Source organism: Ornithodoros turicata, chromosome 4 (genome assembly GCF_037126465.1).
Source record: "Ornithodoros turicata isolate Travis chromosome 4, ASM3712646v1, whole genome shotgun sequence".
Lineage (NCBI taxonomy): Eukaryota > Metazoa > Arthropoda > Arachnida > Ixodida > Argasidae > Ornithodoros > Ornithodoros turicata.
The window spans coordinates 25605361-25614791 of NC_088204.1; the positions used below are offsets into that span (position 1 = coordinate 25605361).

At 50.8% G+C, this 9431-nt stretch overlaps 1 protein-coding gene across 1 annotated transcript; it reads right to left on the bottom strand.

Moving 5' to 3' along the window:
- Window positions 1-8296: 8296 nt before the first annotated feature.
- LOC135392224 (uncharacterized) lies at window positions 8297-9169 on the bottom strand. Its single transcript, XM_064622946.1, has one exon. The coding sequence runs from the start codon at window positions 9167-9169 to the stop codon at window positions 8297-8299; it is 873 nt and encodes a 290-aa protein (XP_064479016.1).
- Window positions 9170-9431: the final 262 nt, after the last annotated feature.

The following is a 9431-nucleotide window of genomic DNA, read 5'->3' on the forward strand; positions in this document are numbered from 1 at the left end:
GCCTTGAACAGACTCGTGAAACAAAAGAACACCGATAAGACACATACCGCCCACCCGTATTGCACTCGACTTTCAGTATTGGCTGTGTGTGCATTGTGCTGCTTGGGACTATTGTCATATCACAGGCGGAAAAAAAAAATCGTGCTCGCAAAGGGCTCCTCGGGTCGCTGCAGAGAAATGAGGTACTGTTACGGCGCGTCACCCACCTTCTATCCCGTCACCCAATGCCGACCGCACCCCTGCATCCCCCTACTGACGCTGTTGCTGACGATCCAGTTACAATAGTGAGCTTTAGTACGCCGTACGCTATGGCCTCTGCATACATAAGGGATAGCGTTGGCGGTTCTACGCACGCGCAAGAAAAACGCACACAACCACCACGCTGTCCCTGACGTACGTAAAAGTGACAGTGCACGATATCATAGAACTCACAAATGTGCAATGATGCTACTGATGGTTTGTCTGCCTAGTGTGGCGGCAGTGACAGCCGACTAAGAACCGAAGTAAAATTAGATAAAAAAAAACGCTCGCGGTGGGACAATAGTGTGTTTTGGTATACTGTACGCTATCGTCATTAGTGAGTTTTAGTATACCGTTGATAAAGTATGGTGCCTATCGGAACCAATCGCAGTGGTGCGTGACTCAGAATCTTATCCACTGATTGGTTCCGGTTGATACGGTTCGACGCAAGCCACGTTATCAACGGTCTGCTAAAACTCTATTGTGTACGGAAGGGATAGCGTTGGTGGTTCTGCGCACGTGCAAGAAATAAACAGAGCTTTGCGAATTGCGCAGAACCACCACGCTGTGGCTTACGTAGGAAAAACTGATATCGTGCGATATACTAAAACTTACTAATAGTGAGTTTTAGTATATCGTACGCTATCGCTTTTGCGTTATTCTGCCCAAATATTCCTTTCTACGTAGAAAACTCTCGGTTCCCTGTGCTTGCGCGGTACTGGGTGAGGACACCAACTCACGAACACTTCCGCTTATCAAAATGCTGTCCACGATTTAAATACTAGAGGCATAGTTGCATCATTCTAGCAAAGTAATCGTTTCTAGGTCAAAACTATCGGTTCCTTGTGCAGGCGCGCTGTCCAAATTTTTACTCTTCGTGGGCAAGGCTAGCAACTTTCATGCCTCTTAACTCATGAACGCTTCCGTTTATCAAAATGCCCTCCAGAATCCAAATACTAGAGGCAGAGCCGTATCGAGGAGTGTGCGAGAGGGGCAGCCGCCCCGGGTGCCCTCGCCAGAGAGGGCGCAAAACGGCAAGCCCTGGTAGGTTGGTTGAACAATATCAAGTAGGAATGAATTTACGGACTCGGGCAGTGCAAATGGGCGTTTTCTTTTCTTTGTTTACAAGGCTTCTGACGGCAGTGAGAGAGGGGGGCGCTTCAGATTTGCCCTGCCCCGGGCGCAAACTCGCCTCGAGACGGCTCTGACTAGAGGCATAGTTGCATCGTTCTACTAAAGTATTCTTCTCTACGTAGAAAACTGTTGGTTCGCTGTGCTTGCGTGGTGCTAGGTGGGGACACCAAGATTCATACCTCTTACGCATTGAACGCTTCGGCTTATGAAAATGCTCTCCAGGATTTAAATATTAGAGGCATAGTTGCGTCATTCTTGCAAAGCATTCGTTTCTAGATAGAAAATTGTCGGTTCCCTGCGCTCGCACGTTTCCTCCCGTTTTCCCATTGAACCTTTGCATTTTACGTATACCCCCGTGGAACCAAGGCAATTATTCGCAGACTGTTCAAATGCGTGAATATATTCGTTTTATAACGTATTCGAGACACCCCAGAGAGCATTGCTATTTATGCGAGTGAAATGAAATTATTAAAGGAAAAGCGTTCAAAATGCATAGGTCTACGGGCGGTGCAGGGGTAGGTTTCACCAGGATCAGGATCAGGATCGCCTTACCCCTTTTGAATCAGGGCAGAGCTCGTGTAAGAGCTTCACAGGCGTAGAGACGGAAAAAGTCTCTGCAAACAAAAAGAAAAAAAAAACACTACAACATTGTCAACTTTCTCTCGACGCTTTTTGCCAGGTGGCTTCACCAAACGCAAGGGTGTATTAGGTGAAGCACGCATTACGTTTTGTCCCTAATTCTTGGGAATTTATCTCCATGAATACTACGTGAAGCGCCCGGACGATCGAGGAACTGCGGACGCTGTTCAGTCGATTGGGTATACAGCGAACACTGGTCTCCCACAAGGGACCGCAATTCGTGATGAGGCTTTCGATGAAGTCGTGAGCCGTAGCGGTGTTGTCCACTTACGATCGGCGCTCAGCCAGGCCACCACCCACAGTCAAATGGGTTGGCCGAGCAGGCCGTGCGCACTTTTGAAACAGGGCTGAAGAAGATTCTGAAGGGGTCGCTGGGGCGAGAGTTGGTATTCAGAATGTTGTTCGAGTCTGTTTGAGATATAGGAAGCCTGCCCCTGTGGCCGGCCTTCCATTTGATGCCAATACACTCTCTCTCTCCCTCTGCCGGGATCGAACCTGCGATCTTGAGCTCAGCAAGCCAGCACGTTACAATGTAGACAACGGAGACAATGTAGTGCATGCCTGCTCTTCGTTTTTAGGGCGAGGGCAGTACTATTTTTGAGCCGTGATGTGGGCAAGCTTACGCTTGTCCCATCCTACAGTTGGCAATACAAAACGTTAGCGACTGAGCTACCGAGGACGGTGCGCTGTAAGTTCCCATGAGCCGTTGCGTGGGTTCAGCAGGCCTATCAATCGGTCGTCGGGACAGCACCGCTTGCGGTGTTGTTTCCGGGAAGATTTTTCCAAAAAAGCAGAAGTTGTCGACTGGGCAAGCTCTGCTCGCGTATAGACATCCTTCTCCTGCAAGAAACCGGGTCCCTATCCGGCAGGGCTATAAAGTCTTTAGAGGTTTCGCATGGACTCAGGGCGTTCTTTAGCTGTGGTTCGGCTCACAGAGCTGGTGTGGGAATTTTAGTTTTTCAGTCGTTTCGGGGATCTATCAGGTGGTTCCACACGGACACCGAGTGAAGGGTGGTGGCTGTTGAGCTGGAACACGACAGTAAAACACTGCGTGTTGTCAATGTTTACGCCCCCGTGCGCCGTGATGAGCGCTCTGATTTTTTTCGCAGAATTGACACGGTTTTTTATGGAAATCAGAACTTAATTTTTGCAGGATTTTAACTGTACGATTGACCGCCAGCACGGACGACAGGCGAACAGAGAGCTGGAGCGCCTGGTGAACTCGATTCGTTTGATTGATACTTGGTCCCACGTACATGGTAATGCATATGAGTTCGCCTTGTTTAACACACGTGGCCACCACAGCCGACTAGACAGAGTTTATGTCTCGCCAGGCTTGGCTTACTTCATCTCTAGTTGTGCGACCCGACCTGCTGGGGATCTTACAGATCATCACTGCGTTCTTTTGTCCCTATCTGGCCTGCTAAAGTTTCCATTGTTTTTGGCGACTGAACGTGTCCTTGCTCGAGGATCCCGAAATTAAAAGTGGTATGCAAGATTGGCTATCGGAACAGTGTTCCGCACCCGATTTTGGGCCGGATCACTGGGAGGCTTTGAAGCAAGGAGCAGCACACCGCCTTCGGTCTTGGGGGAGACAGCGTGCGCGTGAACATCGGCAGTGTAGAGATGCACTCAGGCAGGTATTAGCTATTCTTCGCCGCCCTGGCTCTCGCAGCCATGATACTGTCTCTGAGATAGAGGATGTGCAAAGGCGCCTTGCGTCTCTTCGTATGCACTCTTGGCGAAAGTTCGTAGCGCAAAGAAACGTCGAGCGCTGGTGTTGGAAAGCTTATTGCTCCCGCATGCTATTGCGGCGCTATGTGGCAGGAAATCCGGGCTCCAGCATAGCCGAGCTCCGGTCAGCTGACGGCTCACTTCTAACCGAACCTGATGACATTCAAGCAGCGATGTGTGAGCATTGCGCGGCCCTTTACGAGGAGTCATCAACCGACGAGCCCGTTATCAGCTGGGAATGCCCACTGCCAGAGGAAAAGATAGAGCATGTAGGCTCGGGGCCGCTCACGCAACAAGAGATTCTAGCAGCTGTCTCCTCAATGCCGAACGGAAAATGTCCCGACGTTGATGGCCTCCCAGTTGAGTTCTACAAACGTTTCTGGAGGGTAATTGGTAACTGTTTGACTCGGGCATTTAATCTATGCTCTCCCGATGAATGCTATGTTCTAGCATGCAGAGTGGAGTTATCGTCCTCTTGAGCAAGGACCCGTCCAGAAAACGGGATCCGGGTGCATACCGGCCTATCACTCTATTGGCATGCGACAACAAAATCCTAGCCAAGGCACTTGTTTTGCGTGTTTCGCCGCACTTAGAAAAGGTGCTACACCCGTGCCAGGCCTGTTCTGTCCCTGGCAGGTCGTCAGACCCCCACAGGATAGCGCTACGTGATGCCATCCATTGGATAATGTGTTCACGCACAGCAGCAGTGGTGGCTTCCTTCGATCAGTCGAAGGCATTCGATCGTGTGTGCCACATATACCTATTTTCAACACTGGGGGCATGTGGTTTCGCCGATGGTTGGGTGCGCTTTGTTGAGGTGTTATACAAAGGCGCAAAAAGTGTCGTTTCCGTAGCTGGTGGTCTATCGTCTGCGTTTGACGTTACGTGTGGGGTGTGGTGTCCGACAAGGATGCCCTCTCTGCCCCGCCTTGTATGCCCTTGCCATCAACCCTCTCCTCGAGAGAATTTGTTCTCTCTCAGTTATCCTAAGGCTCCCTGATAGATGCCCACCGCCTGTGTTTGCGTACGCTGATGATGTCTCCGTCATACTACCGCGCGAGAGTTCCCTTGAGCCAGTGTTGAAAGCGTTTGAAGACTACGGTACAGTTTCTGGGGCAAGATTGAATAGGTCCAAAAGTGTCGCTCTTTTTTAAATGTCCAGCCAACCTGTGCTGCACCGTTTCAGGTTCCTGTAAGACCTCAGGTTAAGCGCAGAGGTCTCAGCTGTCAACTGGCCTCGAGTATTCAGCCGCTGTAGTGCTGTGCTGCGAGAGCTTAAGTTTGTTGACCTGCCGATCACTTTTCGGGCACGGCTGTTAGCAGCATATGGTAACAGTCGCTTGTGGTTTTTAGCGGCTGTTTCATCCCCGCCAGCGGTAATACAAGCTGCTATCACGCGACACGCGTTCCGCTTTCTGTGTGGCGGATCCGTTGAATGGGTCTGTAGGTCTCAACTACACCGAAGCCGTGGTCTGGGTGGCTTCGGAGTACCAGCTGTGCCAGAAAAGTGCTTGGCGCTCTAATCGCGTATTCTCTTTGAGGCGCTCCGTGCGTCAGAGCACCCGGCCTGCGCATTAGTGCAGTATTTCCTAGGATACTCCGCCAGGTGGTTCCTAGAAAGTCCCGAGCTTCGCCCCAGGGCGGAAGTACTCCCTGCTTATTTTTGTGCTTGTGTTGCTGTTGTGCGGCGCTTGCGTGCCTAATGCCCAGGTGAAGATATTTCCTTGTGGAGCGTCCGTGATTTCTACGCCGCCTACAAGGAAATGCTACCGGGTCTCGCAAGGCAAGCAGTGCCAACGAAATTCGCCTGGCGGCGTATCACTGCTGGCCGGCTTGATGCACGGCGCGCTAGTCTCCACTGGAAGCTGGCCCATGGTGTCCTCCCACTGCGTGAACGTTTGCGCCGTTTTCGGATATGTCGCACGGACGGGTGTCCGTCTTGTGGCATGTCTGAGACAGCAGAACATTGTTTTTTGCGATGCCATATTCCACTTTTACTGTGGAGCAGGGTGGCGCAAATATTTGGGATCCCAGCAGTTGATCGGGCCACCGTAAGGTACCTGGAGCCGTTGCCGGTCGTACGCGCAGAGCGGAAGCAACTAGCATTGCTGATTTCGGAAATTAACTTCCAAATTTGGGGGGGGGGGGTATATTTATTAGACTAAAAGGGAAAACAATACGGGGGAAAGGTCAGCCAAACGGGACGTCGGCTTGCTATTCCGGAAAGAAAGAAAGAAAGAAAGTGAAGAAATAAATAAAAAGAAAAGAAAAGAAATTAGGAAATAAAGGGTAAACTAACAAAGGATGAAAGAAGTATGAGGTAGATTAAAGACAAAGATGACAACAAAAAAAATGATGACTAACAAATGGTGAAAGAATGATGAGATGGATCACAGAAGATGACTTTAAAAGGAAAGCATGAGGTTCGTTGAGGGTGAGAGTGGGGTACTGAAGAATGAGATTTCACGACTGAGTTCACAGCCTGCATAGGACCTGAATCGCTCAAGAAAGTCAGAACTGCTTCGGTCACAGACCGCTGTGTGTGATGTCGTACTGGGCCGAGCAGAGTGGCCAGAGAAAAGCCCGTGCACCGCAGCTCGAGTAGGCGTCGTCTCAGCGTGGCTCGAGCGGTGTCGAATCTGTGACAGTCGAGGAGAAGGTGTGGAATATCAGCTTCAATAGCGCAAGTTGGGCAATTTGGGCGACTGGAGAAGACCCATTTTACAGAGAAGCAGAGGTGTCCTGGCAGCATTAAGGCGTATAGTCGGTGTAGAATGGACGCTTCTTGACGCGAGCAGGGGTGTGTGGCAACGAAATCCATTGTCGGGTCAATAGACCGGAGATGGTCGTTCAGTCAGACAGCGTCCTCTTGAAACTCCCGAGTGCCGTTATGACGGAGTCGCTGTCTCTGTAACCGACACGATGAGGCTGAAAGTGGTAGGAGACAGTTATTGGAGGTGCCGTCCCCATGCGCCCGACGTGCTAAGGCGTCTGCGCGGGTGTTTCCGTGCAGGCCGGTGTGACTGGGTACCCATTGGAAACACAGGCTATGACCAAAGGATAGAAATTGGTTGTATATTGCGACTATCATGGTGTCTAGGCCGCCGATTGTCCTGGAACAATAATTTGCTAGAACTTCTAGCGCCACCTTACTGTCCGTGAACACAACCCAAGCGCCAGGCGCTGATACCGCTATGTGGTTCAACGCGGTCAGTATGGCGAAGAGCTCGGACTCGGTAGATTACGTTGCCGGTGCTGGCTGGCCTTTCGTGGCCCAGATGTTGGGAGCATGGCTATTTTTCAGGCAGTGAAAGCCGGGCTGCGTGCATATATCATCCGTGAGCAGCCATTATTTGGGTCTGTGGGAGTACTGTGTCGCCGCTGGCTTACAGCGACTCGGCTCTTTGATCATGATCAAGGTGAGTGGCATGTCAAGTTCTAGTAAGCCCACTAGGACTGTACTGCCCCCGTAGCGACTCTTCCGGAGTTTCAGCATTGTTCGCAGGGTATAATGCACGTACAAAAAGCAATCTGCCTTTGGAACGTTGTTATCTGGTATGTAAGACAGCAGGAGGATCTGTCTTGGCGTCCCAGGCCTGCAGAAACGCAGATGTGACCATCCGCGTCATCCATCGCCGAAGCTTATGACATATCAACTGAAATCCTCAGGACGAGGGGAGACTATACGTCACTATTTACGCCTTATCGCTTATCACCCCGCCGTCACCCATTGGTAGCAAAACTTTACTAGCGCAAGCAGAGCAACCTCCACAAAATCATTGCGGAAGCAAAGCCAAAATTTCCCTCGTTTGTAGTAAAGCCAACAGTGTCTTCGTCTCCCCCGTGCTCTCTGCCACTGCCCTCTATCTCCTCCGGCATTCCGGGACTTAACTTTAAAAAAAAATAAGGTGCCACCGTCAGTCCTTTGCCAGATGTCATTGGACATGATGTTAAGCGCCTACGCTGAGCACACTGCCGCAGTGGCGTCGTTATAGGGTACGCGTTACCCGCTGCGGTAGCTCTTTGCGTCATCCCCCACCCCACCCCATGCCCCCATTAACGGATCCCTTTCCGTACCAGGCGATTCACGATAAATAAATATATTACACTACACTCAGAAAAAAAAAAGTGCCTCGTAGAAGGCTCCTCATGTTATTTTTGGCGTCATCGTGCCGCAGAGAACGGGAGCGGCAGTATTGGTGCGGCGCGTCACCCCTTCCGTCGATTCACCCGGTGCGGACCGCACCCCCGTAGTGACGCCACTGCACTGCCGTCTACACCGCCGGGTCCTCTACACCTGTAAGTTCACTGGCCGCCTTCGTTATTCCATCTCGCGGGTATCGCCTGGCACGTTGCACTTCTTCTACGTCCGCCGAGCTTTACGGCATCTTGTCGTTCCTGCGGTATGCTCTGCACGAGGCTCCGCGATTGTGGGTTGTATACACGGACTCCAGGGCAGCTTTGCAGTGCATAGAGAGCATGGGTGCACGGGGTACATTGGCTACTTGGGTCCTTGTTCAACCCTATGCAGCACCGTCAATGCCTGCACTCATTCTATGTGTTCCTGACGTCCTCTCCTGACGAACTTCTGACGTTCTGATGTTCCTGACGTGTTCCTGACGTCCTGACGTCTTCCTGACGTCTTGCTTAAAATGATGGGTCTAAGTAGTGCGCTGTAGGCATCGGTTGATATGCCCAAAACCTGAAGGCTTCGTGCCCGGGATTGAATTTCATTATAGAATTGCCGCAGTTTCGAAATATCTGCAGGATCCGTGACTGGGACCATGTGTGTCAGCTTCCTTATGTGCTCATCAGCTATGCGTGTGGATGATCCATATTCCTTCTTGAGAAGTTCAATTGCCTCGTTATAGCAGCCCTCATTCAAATTTAATCCACGGATGAGATCAGCGGCGTTCCCAGTTAACAGAGACCTCAAGTAACAGAACTTCTCAGTGGCGGTAAGCGCGATGTTGTGGTGTACGGCAACTTCATAACGTGTCCAGAAAGGAAGCCATGCGTCTATGGCGCCATGAAACTTCGGGAGCTCTAATTTTGGCAGCTTTATCTTATTGTCCCTATGGACAGAAGCAGCTGGAAGAGGGCTGGGGTTCAAAGCCACCGAAGTCGACGCGCCCGTCGAAACTTCTTGGGAGCGCAGATCTATGCGAGTGATGGTCTCCAACATCTGATGGCGGTATTCGGTCGTGGCAGTCATCTCGCGTTCATATTCTTCGTCAGAGAATTTATCCTTGAGCTCGCTGTCAACAGCCTTCAAATCTCTGGAAATATCTTGGAGCTTCTCTCTTAGTATAGCAATATCTTGCGCGGTTGTACCGGCAGCTCCCAATTTCTCGTCGATATCGTTCCTCAATCTTGTTGCTTGTGAGCGTAAAAATTGCCTGTCTCTCTTCAACTTGCCCATGGCCGACTCGATTCGAATATCCACGGAAATAAGTCAAACCGTAAAACTCACCGTGGCCAACAATACGAGAACCAGAGCCGTAATCCTTGTATCCTTCGTTCTTTTAACCTTGAGTATCCTGGTCACGGCACCAGACAGTCAACAGCCTCAGGAGACGTCTGAACGTTACCTGCTTGAACTCCTCCGGCATCTCGCTACGTCCTACCCGCTCAGAAATCAGCTCCTATCACTTCAATGTCCAACATATCGTACTAACTACGGG

What these genes read in the sequence shown, in the direction of transcription:
- LOC135392224 (XM_064622946.1), bottom strand. Translation starts at nt 9,169, where the DNA reads ATGGGCAAGTTGAAGAGAGACAGGCAATTTTTACGCTCACAAGCAACA.